Source organism: Mustela nigripes, chromosome 1, assembly GCF_022355385.1.
Source record: "Mustela nigripes isolate SB6536 chromosome 1, MUSNIG.SB6536, whole genome shotgun sequence".
NCBI classification, from domain to species: Eukaryota; Metazoa; Chordata; class Mammalia; order Carnivora; family Mustelidae; genus Mustela; species Mustela nigripes.
The window spans coordinates 266,078,753-266,093,997 of NC_081557.1; the positions used below are offsets into that span (position 1 = coordinate 266,078,753).

General features: G+C 52.7%; 1 protein-coding gene across 6 annotated transcripts in view; it reads left to right on the top strand.

Annotated features, from left to right (window-relative positions):
* The window catches only part of FRAS1 (Fraser extracellular matrix complex subunit 1), a 420,039-nt gene that overhangs the window by 333,112 nt on the left and 71,682 nt on the right, over window positions 1-15,245 (top strand). For 5 of the 6 annotated variants that reach the window (XM_059385668.1, XM_059385660.1, XM_059385690.1 and 2 more), the window contains 6 exons: window positions 932-1,051; window positions 1,309-1,488; window positions 9,876-10,000; window positions 10,193-10,333; window positions 12,093-12,320; window positions 14,317-14,430. In XM_059385668.1, the coding sequence (XP_059241651.1) occupies window positions 932-1,051; window positions 1,309-1,488; window positions 9,876-10,000; window positions 10,193-10,333; window positions 12,093-12,320; window positions 14,317-14,430 (908 nt within the window). The remainder of the gene's footprint in view (window positions 1-931; window positions 1,052-1,308; window positions 1,489-9,875; window positions 10,001-10,192; window positions 10,334-12,092; window positions 12,321-14,316; window positions 14,431-15,245) is intronic. The other variant, XM_059385681.1, reaches the window with a different exon arrangement.

The following is a 15,245-nucleotide window of genomic DNA, read 5'->3' on the forward strand; positions in this document are numbered from 1 at the left end:
TCGGAGCTGCCGGGGCAGATGACGTAGCTCATCCCTCCTCCAGGAAATGCTGATGCGACGTAGAAGCATAAACGTTAAATGCTCCGGCGCTACCGTACAGTTCTTTCAGGAGTAAAAAGTTGGGGGGAAGGTTACATCGTGGGGGAAAAAAGTAACCCAAAGTCACGGGACAATGTGCGATTCCATTTGGAGATGGAAACATGGCCCCGAGGAGCAGAAATAAAGGTCTCGTCCATGCGCTGGCACTCAGATGGGTCACAGCCGAGTTCTCAGTGGGCCTGTGTGTCCTTTACTGAAGGGCCCAGAGTGGACCACGGGGTAATAGTTCCTTAATTATTCTCGGCCTCAGTGTGTCTTTGTAAGAATGAGACTGGGTACCTCCCCCCAAGATGTTCGGTTACATTTACATCGTGAGGTACCTGGAGGGGATGCGGGGGCTGAACAAAAATGCCGGGTTCACGCTTCTCCCCGTGGATCGTCGTGACTAGTGTGTAGCATGTGTCTGTTAACTTGTCTGTTAACTTGTTGGTTGGAGCTGTAGTCGGTGTTGTCTCAGAAATGACTTAAGGCTGCCCTGGGAAGCGGGAGCGAGGGGCCCTGGGAGAACACGGGCCGCATGACGTGGGCATCGTCGCTGCGCCTTCTCCTGTGGCTACTTCCTTCGAGTCTTTCCCATAAGCTAAGCCTCCACAGACGGTGGTACTTGGGCTGATTTCATTATGAGAGTGTTTCTGATGAGGAGGAAGTCAAGAGTGAGCGGGAAAGGGAGGAATTGAAAACGTCAGATTAACGTGTGGAAAGCCATGTCCAAGAGAGGAAGGTGTGAGTGGCGTCATTGGTGTGAATACCGCTCAGATCCCCACTTCCCGCTTCAGAAATAAGGGCAGAAGGCGCTGATCGAGAATCTTCATTATCTTGTCCTTTTTTACAGGCCAAGTAGAATACAGACACGAGAAAGGAGAATCTGGCGGGAGCTTCGCTTTTAAATTTGATGTGGTTGATGGAGAAGGCAACACGCTGATGGGCCAGTCATTTTCCATCAGCGTTTGGGGTAAGGGGGCATTGGGTTTCTAAAAATATTCCAGAAGGTCTGAGGTCATAGAGTGTACACTGGGCTCACCTTGTTACCCAGCTCCGTGGGACTCTGGAGCCCTATCCCCTCTGCAGCGAGAAGCTCTGGCTCCTTGGGGCTGTCTTTGAGGGACAGGTCCAAGCATTATTCTGATTTTACTCCTGGGCCCCAGGCCCGGATCTGAAGGAAGAAGGCGGAAAGGACCCCTTTCCAATCACTGTTTCTGACATTTTCAGAAGACAATTCCCCACCAGTCATCACCACCAACAAAGGGCTGGTCTTGGATGAGAACTCAGTGGAGAAAATCACCGCTCTGCAGCTCTCCGCCACTGACCAGGAGAGTACGCCGACAGACCTGGTCTATACCATCACGAGACAGCCCGAGCTGGGCCACCTGGAACATGCTGCCTCACCAGGTGAGCCTGTCCGCTCTTGCTTCGTCCAACCAAAAGGTGGGATTTGTAAGTGTTGGGGGTAAGCCACACACACCTAGAGCCTGCCTTGGTTAATAGTTATCTTTGCCTTGTTGATTTTGACCATTACGTACTGCTTTGTATCATACTTGGCACACAGTAGGTGCTCAATAATTCCTTGCTGGAAGTTGCACAGACAATTACAACTTTATGTAAGCAGCCTTGTCTCCATGACCAGATGGTCAATTCCTTTAGGGCAAACACTGCAGAACGGTTCTTCTAACGTCTGAACACCTGGCACCGTTATGATGCACCACATTTAAAAAATGTAATTCAGGAAATAGCCAGTTAGCGTGTGTATTGGGCAAGATTCTAGTTGAGCTTCTGCTGAGGGGGCAAAAATAGAGGAGGTCCCTCACCCTCCAGGGTGCTCTGTTGGACGAGACAAGGAGCCTCTGCCTCTAAACACTGATAAGGGAAGAATACCGCAGGTATTTTTGAACTGTGTAAACCTGGTATCCTAGAAGGGAGATACTGCATTGGGTATCAAAAATGGGAGAGGCTGCATTAGGTAGGAGGGTGCACAGTGATGGTGTTTAAAATTTCCCTTAGAGGGTGTCCGAGTGGCTCAGTCGGTTAAGTGTCTGCCTTCGGCTTGAGTCATGGTCCCCGGGTCCTGGGTTCGAGTGCCACATTGGGCTCCCTGCTCAGTGGAGAGACTGCTTCTCTCTTTGCCTGCTGCTCTCCCTGCTTGTGCTCTCTCTCTCTCTCTCTCTTTCTCTCTCTCTGAAAAATAAATAAAATCTTTAAAAAAAAATTGGCACTTGGAAGGAAAGTTTGAGCAGGCAGAAATGGTGTTACTTTCAGATTTTATTTATTTATTTGACAGAGAAAGATCACAAGTAGACGGAGAGGCAGGCAGAGAGAGAGAGAGAGAGAGAGGGAAGCAGGCTCCCTGCTGAGCAGAGAGCCTGATGCGGGACTCGATCCCAGGACCCTGAGATCATGACCTGAACCGAAGGCAGCAGCATAACCCACTGAGCCACCCAGGAGCCCCTGGTGTTACTTTCAAAGATGGGAATGGCACGTGGGCACATTCAGAAAATAGTGAGTGGGCAGGTTTAGCTAAAGCTTATATTCTGGAATAGGTGTAGATGCAGCCCATGGGTAGACGGAGATCTTACGAGGTTTTTTGTTTTTTTTTTAAAGATTTTATTTGACAGACAGAGATCACAAGTAGACAGAGAGGCAGGCAGAGAAAGAGGAGGAAGCAGCTCCCTGAGGAGCAGAGAGAGCGATGCAGAGCTCAATCCCAGAACCCTGGGCTCATGACCTGAGCCGAACGCAGAGGCTTCAACCCACTGAGCCACCCAGGCGCCCCTCTTACGAGGTTTTGAAAGCTGGGATGAGTGATCCCTGTGTAACTCAACAGGTGACAGAGAGTCACTGCAGAATTCTGGGCAGGGAAGGAAAGTGACCTTGATCCAGCGCCAGCAGGTGGACAGGAAGAAGGCGAGGGGAGCAGTGACAATGGGTCAGACGTCTGGCGTCCGGCCCAGGAGGAGGTGGTGAAGCTTCCCCTGGAGGGGCGGTAGGGCGGTAAGAGGAGAACCGTGGGAGAGCTCAGACCCAGCGCCCGGTGAGCTGTGTTCAGTCAACAGCAGTCGGTGGAGAGTTGGGGGAGGGTTACGGGCGCAGAACCTGCAGGACGCGGCCGCCCAATGGACCTGAGGCCCGGGAGTCACTTGCCCACGAGCCGTCTAAAGGTGGAGCTGTCTTTGTTTCGTACACCGTAGAGCACCGGTGGTTTGCATCCTGTGGATTTTAGGTTCCAGATCCTTCCTTCATTCCGCCGGGGGAGTCACAGAATAGGGGACGCGCTCACCGGGCTTCTACTCTCTGTAATACCAGGGGTCAGACCATGAGCAAACAAGACAGAGAGATGGGGCATCCATGGCGACGCGTATTTTGGGGGAGAATAAGAGCGCGCCAGGGTGCAGCGAGCAAGCGGGGAGGGGAAGACTCCCTGTTCCAAGGCGACGTTTGACCAGAGTCCGGGGAGGCTGCGGGCCCCGCCGTGCGGCCATGAGAAGGAGAGGCTGTCGCAGTCGGGGATCGTGGGTTTTTCCCCCGGGGCGGGATCCGCCTGGCACCGTCCCTTCCGGAGGCAGCGAGACCGGCGCGTGGAGGGCGAACGGGAGGGCGCGCGGAGCGGAGGAGCTTCGAGGGGCGGAGGGGGGCCTGGCGGAGGAGGTGAGGGGCCTACGGGGCCGGTGAGGGGCCGAAATCCCTGGTGCACAGGGAGCAGACGGCCCACGCTTCGTCCTGAAGGTCCCGGGAGAAGAACGCGCGTCAGCACTCCCAAGACCTTGGCTGCCGAAGACACTCGATAGCTAATTCATGAGCTAATTGCTTCTGCCAGAATCCCGTCAGGCTGCTGATCGCATCTCGGGAAGATGAAAGGCCGGACGCGTGGCTGCTGTGCGGGGCAGCTGGCCCTACGCTCGGCAGCTCGGAAAGCTCGGAGCCCCAGCCAGGCACCGCCAGCGGCCCGGCTGCGGCTCCCTCCCGGCCCTCACTCGTCTTCGACCCGGGACTGTTGGGGCTTCCGTGCGCGGCCGCCTCCCTTACTCCTGTTCAGTGTTTACAATCTCGGCCTTCCCTGGGCTTGGATTCTGGCTGCCAAGACCAGGCCTGGGCTGCCTAGGGAGAGACGCTCGTGGCGGCCACACGCCTCCCTTCTCTTGCGAAGGCACCTGCAAAAATAGCGGGAGCCCCCCCTCCCCGGGACACGACCCTGCACCTGCCCTTTGCCACCGGGCCGGGCTCCCCAACCCCCCGGTTCGCGCCCCCGCAGGTGTTCTGAGGCCCCTCTTCCGGTCACGCTCTGTGGCCAGATCCGAGGCCGTCCCCTCCCCTGTCCTCTCGCGGACCCTTCCCACTGCGAATGGACCCCGGCTTTCTGCCCCTCCTGCCCCGCCAAGCCCATTGCGCGTCCTTTCTGTTGCATTTGGCCAGAATCCTCACCTTCCCCGCCTGCCCTGTGAGAACATGGTCAAGAACTTGATTCTTTTTAGATGTGGAACGTGTCCCTTCAGAGGACGTGCACGGTGACATCCCGCATCCCTTTCCTAAGGCAGCGGGCGCAGCTCAGGGGAGGGACCCCGCGCCTCCCCCTTGGCCTCAGTGGTGAGGAGGGTCGGCGGGGGCGGCCCGGCCGGTGCCTTGCGGGAAGAGCGCGGACTTCAGGCCAGTCCTGTGTCGGAGCTGCTTGGGGCCTGTCGGACGTGTCGGCTCCCACGCGCCGCACATGCCCGCTCACGGGGCAGCTCTGCAGTGGACCCGCTCGCGGCCGTCTCGGTCCGTGGGTCGGACGGTTGCTCCTGCCAGACACACGGGAAGGGCTGCGCACCCCGTTTTCTCCCCGCGAGGAGAGGCAGCGCGCCGCGTGCCCGGGCGAACTGTGGGGAGACCCAGCGGGCCTGCCGCCTCTGGGGCGTCGCGGGACAGCGAGGCCGTGTGTGCCCTTGTCAAGGCTGCGGGGCCACAGCCTCACGTCAGGGACTCTGAGGACCGTTTTGTCTCGAGGCATCGGAGTGAGAAGTCACATGATCGGGGAGTTGCTAAGCCTCTGAAGCAGAGAGACCAAGCTGCGGTGCCTTGAACAAGAAGTTCGTTTTCTCCCAGAGGTGGGGGCCCTGATGGCCTAAATGGCTCAGTGAACCCCGAGACGAGGCTCCCATCTCGGGTCCAAGTGACTCCTGTGACTGTTGTCATTTCCCAGCCGGCGATAAGCGACAAAGGCCGGGGGAGCCCACGCCGCGGTCTGTGTTGGGAGGATCGCGGCGGATGGCGTCGCAGCCCGGGCAGGAGGGTGGTCAGACGCGGGACACCCCCCCCCCCCACCCCGGCATCCGGGGCTTCGCTGACGGGAGAAGTTTGTGTCCAAGTCAGGGCGGGGAAGAGTGGCGCCGGCACGACCCCGGGTCTCAGCTCCCCGAACACTCGCTGAGCGGCTCCCGCGGGAGAGCGTTGGTTTCGGGAGAGGGACACACGCAGGTGGACACGCGCACACGTGTGTCCGCGACACGACACGGCAGGACAGGATGTTGGCGAGGTCGGCCTGAGAGAGGCGTGCGGGTGAGTCAGGAAGGAGGCGTTCCTCGTCCTCTCTCACTTGGTGACAAGAGAGGAGACACGTTTGGGTTCTCCCCAGGAGCACAGAGCTCCGAGCGGGCTGGGACTCCCGCGACACAGTGCCACGGCCCGGGCAACCTAACAGAGGACACGCGTTGTCCCACGGATCTGGGGCTGGACGTCGGAGGGGAGGTCACGCTGTCCGCAGCGTCGCGATCCCCCGAGGGCGGTGACAGACGACCTGACCTGACCCAGGGCTCCCTCCTTGGCCCCTCAGAGTTGGCCGTCTTCGCACTCGCGGGGCGCGCGCCCTGTCCCTGTCCGTGGACGCGTGTACAGACTCTCCCCTCGTCTAGGGACGCTCCTCGGACTGGGTCGGGGCCCCGTTCAGTGACCACGTCTTAACCACGTGCGTTTGCAAAGATCCTGCTTCCCAGAAGGTCACAGCGTGAGGTGCTGAGGGTCGGGACTTCAGTGTGCCCGCGCGGGAGTGCGGGGCCCCCGTTCGTGCCCTGCCGGGGCTTTGAACGAAAGCTGGCGCTGAAGAGTGAGGGTCTCCCACCGCCTCAGCCTGCGCCGGGCCCGGGCCGCGTGCAGGGCGCCGTCCCGGCTCTGCGGGACGCGGGAAGGCCGAGGCAGGGGCCTCCCGGCCTGCTGGAAACAGTTCCTTCAGGCTGCGGCCTCCGCGCACGCTTCCCTCACCCGGACTGAGCCTTCTCCGACGGGCCGCCCGCCCGGGGGCTGGAGCCCGGACAGGGTCGGTGTGCGGCTCCGTGGCACGGCCGGACACGGGGCTCAGCCGGCAGGCTCCTAAGGGACAGTGTCCTCGGTGCCACGCAAGTCCTCCAGGATGTTTCGAAGGGTAGCGACCTGCCCTCACAGGCAGGCGGGGCGACGCCGTCTTGGCCGTGAGCAGCTTACGTCTTCCGACGCCCAATAAGCAAAGGCTCGAATATTTATTTAAGTTTGCAGAGACGGAGAATCTGGGCTCGGGGGGACCTCTTCGAGAGCAACCAGCTGGGTTCGTTCACCAAGCATGTCGTGAGCGCCTACTGTGTGCCAGCGCCGCTGCAGGTGCCCAGGGCTGACAAAACAGCAGGAGTCCGTCTTCTTGAAGCTTCTTTGTGGAGGCCGTGGCCCTCCTCACCCTCGGGCACGAAGTCAGGGACATCACTCAAGCGATCATATTAAATACCCCATCAAAATCAGTACTTCAGACAAGAAAAATGCTACAGCCAAAAAAGTATTCTAGAAGAAACGATTCAATTAAAAATATCACGATGGTGATAGTTCAGGGTGGATCCGTGCGTGAGTGGCTTTGGGATTCTTTACCACATTTCTTGGTTTTTCACGTTCTCTTTAATAGGCAGGTGTTACTCTTATATTGAAAAAGAAATTAAAGGATAAAAGTAAAATCCAAGAGGCTCCTTGCCCAGCCTGAAAAGTTTAGATGAGTTGTACGAAGAGTATTCCTGGGAAGCGTTAACTCTGGAGCTGGACGACCTGCGTTTCACCCTGTGGTGCCCTCATACTCACTGTGTGAGACCTTGAGGAGGTCACACTGGTTTTCTAATTTTACTCGTCTCACAATATAGAAAAATGGAGGTAATATGCCAACCTTGACCTCCCAGAACCGTTAAAAGAGAAAACTCTATGTATAATAAGCAAGCCTGAAACAGTGTTCCGCACATGGTAGGTGCTCAGTGTTGGCTCAGTGTTGGCTCGGTTGAACTGGGAAGATCAAGCCTAGAGCTCTCATATGCTGCTAGTGAAAATAGAAAAATATGTTATAAATATAAAATTTATATATAAATATTTATATATAAAATTTGTATTTATATTTATATGTAAATATAAATTTAATATTTTATATTTAAAATGTATATTTATAAAATTATAAATTTATATTTATAAAATATATTTATATATTTATAAAAATATAAAATTTAAATTTATAAAAATTTATATTTGTATTTATACAAAATATAAAATCTATATTTATAAAATAGTTCTAAAAACCCACTTAGTTTGCAGTTTCCGAGAAAATAGAGCAGGTACCTAACATATAGTCCCACCATTCCACTCTTAGAGATTTATACAAGAATAAAAACTTATGCCCATACCAAGACTTGGGCACGAAGGATCATAGCAGCTTTATTTGCAATAGCACAAAACTAGGAATGACCTAAATGTCCAACAACAGGTGAGTGGAGAAACAAACATGTCGTTTGTTTGACACGTTGGTTGTATGACACAGCCGTATGATCGAATACTATTCAGCAATAAAAAAGAAAAAAAATTATTCAGGCATGCTGCAATATGGGTAAAACTCAAAATAATTATGTTAAGTGAAAGCATGCATAAAATAGTATATATTCTATGATTCTATTTGAAAATAATTACAAAAAATCCCACCAATCTATAGTTATAGAAAATAATTGCTTTGTGGCTTTGGGATCGGGTAGGGGACAAGGAAGGGAAGAATGGAAGAATTAGAGAGTGTCAGGAAATTTGGGGGGTGATGGATATGTTCTCTATGCTGATTAAGGTGATGGCTTCACGGGTGTGCCAAAGCTCATGAAATTGTGCACTTTAAATATGGCAATTTATTATATGTCAGTTTCTTCTCGATTAGAAATGTTAAGAAAAGATCATTCCCAGCCTTGCTTTCCAAGAAGGAAAAATCTATCACGTTTCTTAATCACTCTCAGACTAACAGTGTGTATAAAGAGAACAGGGAAGTGGGTGACCAGTTGACTGGGAGACTCCAGACAAGTGCTTCCCCATGAGCTGTGGGGATAGATTCAAAGCAGGGAAAGAGATTTAAATTTCTCAGTGCAGACAGTCTGAAGTTATTAAATTTTTAACGAATGTATGGATTTCCGTCTAGATCCACAAGACAAAGCGTTAAGACAGGGGCCGCATTCCTTGCCTGTCAACAGCTGAGGTAGCAAGCACAGAAATATCAGATGCCTCCTCGTCAAAAGAAAATAATGCCCCAATATGCAGAAGGCTGTTGTATCTAGGTGACAAATTTCAGATGATAAAGAGAGTTGCAAATGTAAACCATGCGGGTTGATTTTTTTTTTTTTTTTTTTTAGGAAAGATAAAGTCAGTGATATTGATGTCCCAGTTAAATGTAAAACAGTCAAAGTGGAATCTCTGTTTGTTTTTGTTTGTTTGTTTGTTTTAACTGAAAAGCCAAACTGGTTTTGCCAGGATTAACAGTAACATATAATATGTCCCAGGAAGCAGCAAATGAGTTTCAGGACCAAACCAAAGGACTAGATTCAAGGGATTAATAATCCAACACCCAGAATCGGAAAGAGGGAATTTGCACTGAAGGAATTAAAGATGTGGTTTTGTCTCAGTCTTGGCTGGCACAGACCATGAGCCACAGAAGCCCTAAGATAGAAGCAAGAATTCTGGGCTGTTTTGCTAAATGTTGCGGGACATTGAAAAACATAAGATGTTACTCATTTGTGAGCTATGTTGACATTATCTAAAAATCACTTGTTTTTTTTTTTTTAACTTTTAAAACAAGTCTGAAAAAAATGTAACGTGCATCCTCTTTATCGTGTTATGAAAGGATGCTAGTGTTCTAGGTCACTTAAGAGTTGAGGTAGAATGATCGCGCCTGCCCCACAGTCAGGCAGTAAGGTTTTGTAACTGCCAGCCTGGCCCAGGTGGTGTATGAGAAGCTGGAAATCATGGACCAGAGAGATGAAAGGGACCTTGCAGAATATCCAGTGAAGTCACGGATGCCAGGCTCACCAGTCACAGAGAAAAGCTTATGTGTAGCCAAGCCCAAGACTCCAGTGTTCGAAAGCAAAACCATCCCACAATATTAAAAATTAGGACAGGTTTCCAGAAAGGACTATGAGGCCATGGGGGCATATAAAACTTAGCAGAGAGGAGTTTGGAGACTAAGGCAATGGCTCTGTGTTTCACAGATTTGACCTGCACACGTAAACCCCCAGAGAAAGGAGAGGAACATTTATTGAGCACCTGCTGTTGGCTTGGCGCATAGCAGAAGCCAGATAGTTAAGTTAACACATGCTCCCACGGAACATACGCTGTGGTAGGGAAGAAGGTACACACAGGACTCTAGCACAGGTTCTCAGAGAAGCACATAAATGCTATAAACGAGATACAAGGGTTCCGTCTGGTGAGAGTACGGCATTTCTCTGGCATTAGAAGTATGGCTAGCGTTTGGACATCCTTCCTCTGGTTCTCGCTTCCCCTTCTGCTAGGTACCCAGATCCGTTCCTTTACTCAAGCTGACCTGACTTCACGCAGCATTCAGTACGTCCACTCCAGCGACACCGAGAAACACTCCGACGCCTTCGACTTTACGCTCTCCGATGGCATCAGTGAGGTAGGCAAGGCACTCCGTCTCCTCAGGGAACGGGTTCTGATTCGGAAGTCTTCGTTGAAGGGAGTGTGCAAAGCAACTCTGCGAGCTTCTCTCCCCCCTGCTCTCACCCAAAAATAGTGCAGAGAGAGCACCTACCTTCTGCTTAGGTGGGTGCAGGGGACGGGTGTCCCACCTGCACTTTCTGCCGTTTAGGTGACCCGGACTTTCCACATCACCATACGCCCTGTGGACGATTCGCTCCCTGTTGTACGGAACCTGGGCCTGCGGGTACAGGAGGGCGTGAGGAAGACCATCACCGAGTTTGAGCTCAAGGCGGTGGATGCAGACACGGAGGTAAAAGCAATCCCCTCGGTTCCCTGGCTGCATGAGGGCTGATCTGTCACACTGGGAATCTGTGTCCCGGGGGTAGGGCAGAGTAGCGAGGTTAGTGCAAGCATCCTTGAGAGGTTAGAAATCAGAGGACACTGTGGCCTTCTGGAAAAGAGAAGCTAATATACTTGAGATCAAATTGTTTTTAAATCCTTTCTGAACTCCTAGATACATTCATTCTCTCCCCTGATTACCGGGAGCAATCCCTTAACATGCTGATTGTTTTTTACGTGATTCATAGAAAATTAGATGACCTTTCAGCCAGTTTTTTTATTCTTTCTTATTGAAGCAAGCAAGGGTTTGGGGCACCTATTCATTTTTCCTACCATTTACCTCCTTCATTCAGACTTCTCTGAATGACCATGGAATATTGCGATGTGCACTTCCTCCAAGAAGTAGGCTTTATTCAGTAAAACAGGGCACGTAGAGACTGAACTCTTATCCTTGCGATGCTTCCGGAGTCTAACCTTAGGCCTGACTTCGCTCGCACGGAGGGCCAGCGCCGTGTCCGTCATTCTCTTCCCCTTCCCTGCGCCGCACTCGATCTGTCACTTCTTCTCAAAACACTGGTCACCTGGTACGTGCCAGCCTGCGCTCCAGATGCTAAGGGGAGGCTGTGATCAACCCCAGCTCCAGCCGTAGGGAGTTTTCAGCCTTCGGTTAGGGGAACCGTCAAGAAAGAACATGTAATACCGTGTCGGAGATGATGAGGGCTGTGAATTAAAAGACAAAGCAAGGCAAAGGAGATGGGGTCTGGAGGGTGCGTTATTGTAGACGGATGGCCGGACAAGTGTCTGAGGAGTGATAGTCGAGCAGAAATAACATGAAGTGGAAGCAAGCGATGCAGTTATCTGAGTTACTCTCGGAGCAAAACCAGGAGCACAAAGGCCCTGTGGTCAAGTGTGCTTGGAACCTTGGAGTCACGACAAACGAGCAAAGAGGCCCGGGGAGCAAGCAGGGGAAAGAAGACAGCCAGAGCGGAACCCTGCCGCCAGGTCGCGGAGGAGGGCCTCACTGGCCCAGGTCAGGCCTTTGCATTTTATTCTAGGTCGGTGGCAAGTCACTGGGAAGGCTTGAGCGTGGTTTTCTACATCTTTTATTTTTCCTTCTGTGTCTCACCCTCGAAGCTGCAATTAGAAATGGGAAATTAGCTTCTGTTTGATGCATATGGGATTCTATATTTGAGAATTTTGGAAAAGTGCTGGGGGTGGGGGGGAGTTGGGAAGGAAATGAGTAGTTATAAAAGGTCTAGCTCCCGTTGCCCTAGCAGAGGTAAAAAATTCAGGTTTTCCCCTATGACCCCTAAAAGACAAATTTGAATGTCTTAGTCTCACCCCAGAAGGCACCAGAACGTAAGTTCAAGTGTAATACCCAATAGTTTCTCTCCTCGGTTTTATTTTTGGTATGTCTGAAGAAAATGCAATTCTTACTTCACAAACGTCTTTGGGTCTGACCACCCTTGACTGCCCGCTGGCCGTCCCGCACAAGTGTGGTTTGGGGCGCCGGGTGGCTCAGGCCGTCGAGCATCCGACTCTTGGTTTTGGCTCAGGTCAGGGTCGCGGGATTGTGGGATCGAGGCCGAGGTTGGGCTCGACGCCCAGCAGGGGGCCCGTGTGAGGCTTCTCGCCCTCTGCCCCTCCCCTGCCCGCCCAATAAATAAATAAATCTTCGAATCCAAACAAATCTGGTTTCTGTCACGAACTTCCCTTCTCCTCCTGGACAGGCCGAGTCGGTCACGTTCAGCCTTGTGCAGCCCCCGCAGCACGGCACCGTCGAGCGGACCAGCAACGGGCAGCGCTTCTGGCCCGCGTCCACCTTCACCATGGAAGACATCTACCAGAAGCGGGTTAGCTACAGCCACGACGGCAGCAGCTCCCTCAGAGACCGGTTCACCTTCACCGTGGCGGACGGGACAAACCCCTTCTTTATCGTTGAGGAAGGAGGGAAAGAGGTGAGGCGCCGCCGGCGGGGAGAGAGGCCGAGTGCGCCGGAGGTCGTCCGGAAGCCGAACGGGGCATTTCTCAGGCGGGAACAGCATTGTTTTATTCTGTCTCTCATCGGGCCTGGGCAAGCTGGTGAAGTTTCCGAAGCCTCAGCTTTACATCTGTGAAATGGGTACCACAGCAGTCACCAGCTTCAGTCAGTCTAAGGATCAAAGGTCACGACGAAGGGTGACCGGGATTGTTCCTGTGACGGTCATTGTTTCTCTGTCCCTTTGGCCCACCGTTGACGCGTTTCAGCTTTCTTTCATCTAATTCGAGTAGCTAATCTCAAAGGATTCCAGATTGTCTTTCTCTTTTACGTGTGCCCTCAGCCAGCCAGAGTTTTTCAGTCTCATGAAGAACAACCTGGTTAGGAGTATGGCTTTCGCCTCTGAGAGACACTGATTGAAATTCTGGTTTTCTCACGAACTGGCTGAGATGTCTGCAAAATGGGGGGGTGTCTGTCGTTCTGCTGCTCGTTGAGCACTTGGCCCAGTGCCTTACACAGGCAACGTAGGGCTCCGGCTGTCATACCATCATAGGTCACCACCCCTGTCATCCTTTTGGGACCAGCTGGTGAAACAGGTGAAGCTGTTTTTCCCTTGAGCTCCTGCCGTTTTCGTCAGAGCTTTCCTTCCCTAAGAGAATCCCTCCCTTCCAAGGTTCAGGCGTCCGGAAGAAACTTGAAGGTGGCCTCTCCATCCCCATCCCCGCCGTTTTTCCTCGCTGCTTCCTTCCTCAGCCGGGGCTCTGGGGGGTCCTCGCCCTCCTCTGGCAACAACGGCACCTGCGGTGACAGGTGGGCCCGGGGACCGCCCGCACTCGCACGTCTATGTCTCGCTCCGAAGCAGTGTGGCTGAGCAAGCGCTCCCGCCCTGCTGTGTTTCTGGACCCCAGAAGGGTCAGCCCCTCGGCCCTGGGCGGTCCTTTCCTAGCCGGATGCTGACTGGGAACGATTGCGTTCCTGGATGCAAGATCGCCCGCATCCTCCAGCGACCGTCCGAACGAAGGTCATTCTCTGCTGGCCCAGGTGTCCGTGAGACGGCTCTTGGGATCTCCGGCCATCCTGGTGTCCGCACGGCTTCACCACCTGGCAGCTCATCGTTTTTATTTTTTCTCTTCTGAACCGTGGCTGCTCCCCCCTTCATTTGACTTTCAGAAGAGAGGAGAGATTTCAGGATGAATCAGCAAAAGGGCTTCCTCTCTGGTAAACATAAAAGGCCGTGGTGGGTCTCCAGAGGGACTGTACTATTTTTGAAGTGGAAATTATTTAGAAGGGTTGCTGAAGACCGAGAAGCCGGCATCTCGCTGCCCTGCGTGCTGGCGCGTGCCTAACCTCCCAGAAACAGAGGTTCTGGGCCGGACTCGCCACATACATGCCGTGTGTGTGTGTGTGTGTGTGTGTGTGTGTGTGTGTGTGCGCGCGCGCGCGCGCGCGCGCATGTGTCTGCATGAGAATGGAATTCTAGACCAGGTTCTTTTCACTGGTCCCACAGATGCTTTCCTCTGCCCCTCCCCCCCATATGGACAGTTCTCTCACGGAAAAAAAAAAAAAAAGGAAAGAAAATATCCTCCCCTGGAACTTCTGCTCACACCTGGCAGAATCCCACCTGGAGCTGTTGACATTAGCCTGGGAATGGTCAGAGCAGTCTACCGCTCCTGAAAATTTAGGCAAGAGTTATTGAAAGGAAAATACTGTTTGCTGTTTCACCTCCGGGCAATATTGAACCCAACTAAGGAATGCGCGTGGGTGTGTGAAAGTCAACTTTGCTTCTCACGTTGTCCCCAGTTGACCCATCAGCGTTCTTTGTGCCCCATGCCAAGGGTGATAAGCAAGGACACTGGCATGGCTGCCCATTCGGAGGTGCCAACGGATGTCGGGAGATCCGGCTTTGGATGTGGTAGGACATGACATATTTCAGATGTCCTTGAATGATGACTTTTCTCTTTTGGCTTCCCCCACAGGTTAAGACAGCGGCTCCTCAGCATTTCCAAGTAGACATCCTTCCGGTGGACGATGGCACTCCTAGAATTGTCACCAACCTGGGGCTCCAGTGGCTGGAGTACATGGATGGCAAGGTAAGGCCTGTCCGTCTGCCACACTCACGTGAACCAATGTGGGCTAAGTCCTGACTGGTGACCACATGGAGATAGAAGCTCAGTTCGACTCGTGTTTACCCCTCCCTAAGGGACCTGATTTTCCTAAGACGGGCCAGCTCCATGAGTTTGGTTAGGATTGTATATAGTTTGAGATGTTCTTACAAAATGACCCCCAAAAGACAGAAGCTCGAACAAGGTACACATTTGTTTTTTCTCTCACATATGCGGTGGCAGTAAGCCGGCAGTCCCGGGCTCTGCATGACCTTTCAGAGACCAGATTCCTTCTGTCTCGCTATTCTGACGTCCCTGGGTTGCTGCTGTTGAACAGCAGAGTCTACATTCCTTGGCGGCTCCTCGAGGTTCCCGCCCGTGGGAAGAAGGGAACAGGAAAGCAGAGGGCAGGGAACTTCGTTGGAAGCAGGTGACACAGAAATGAAACACATCACTTGTGCTCACATTATTCTGGCAAGAATTTGGTTCTATGGCTCCGTCTGTTGCATCGTAGAGGCTGGGAATAGAGTCTCTCGCTGGCTTAGCTAGAAGTTTGTTAACTAGAAGAAGGGGACGATGGGTTTCGGGGAATATCTGGAATTTTCCATAGATGGGAAAGAAGTGGGTATTTGGTAGGTGAGTATCCTCAGAGGGCTTCTAGTTTAGAAATTCCTTTCTGGGGGCGCCTGGGTGGCTCAGTGGTTTGGGCTGCTGCCTTCGGCTCGGGTCATGATCTCAGGGTCCTGGGATCAAGCCCCGCATCGGGCTCTCTGCTCCGCAGGAAGCCTGCTTCCCCCCCCCCC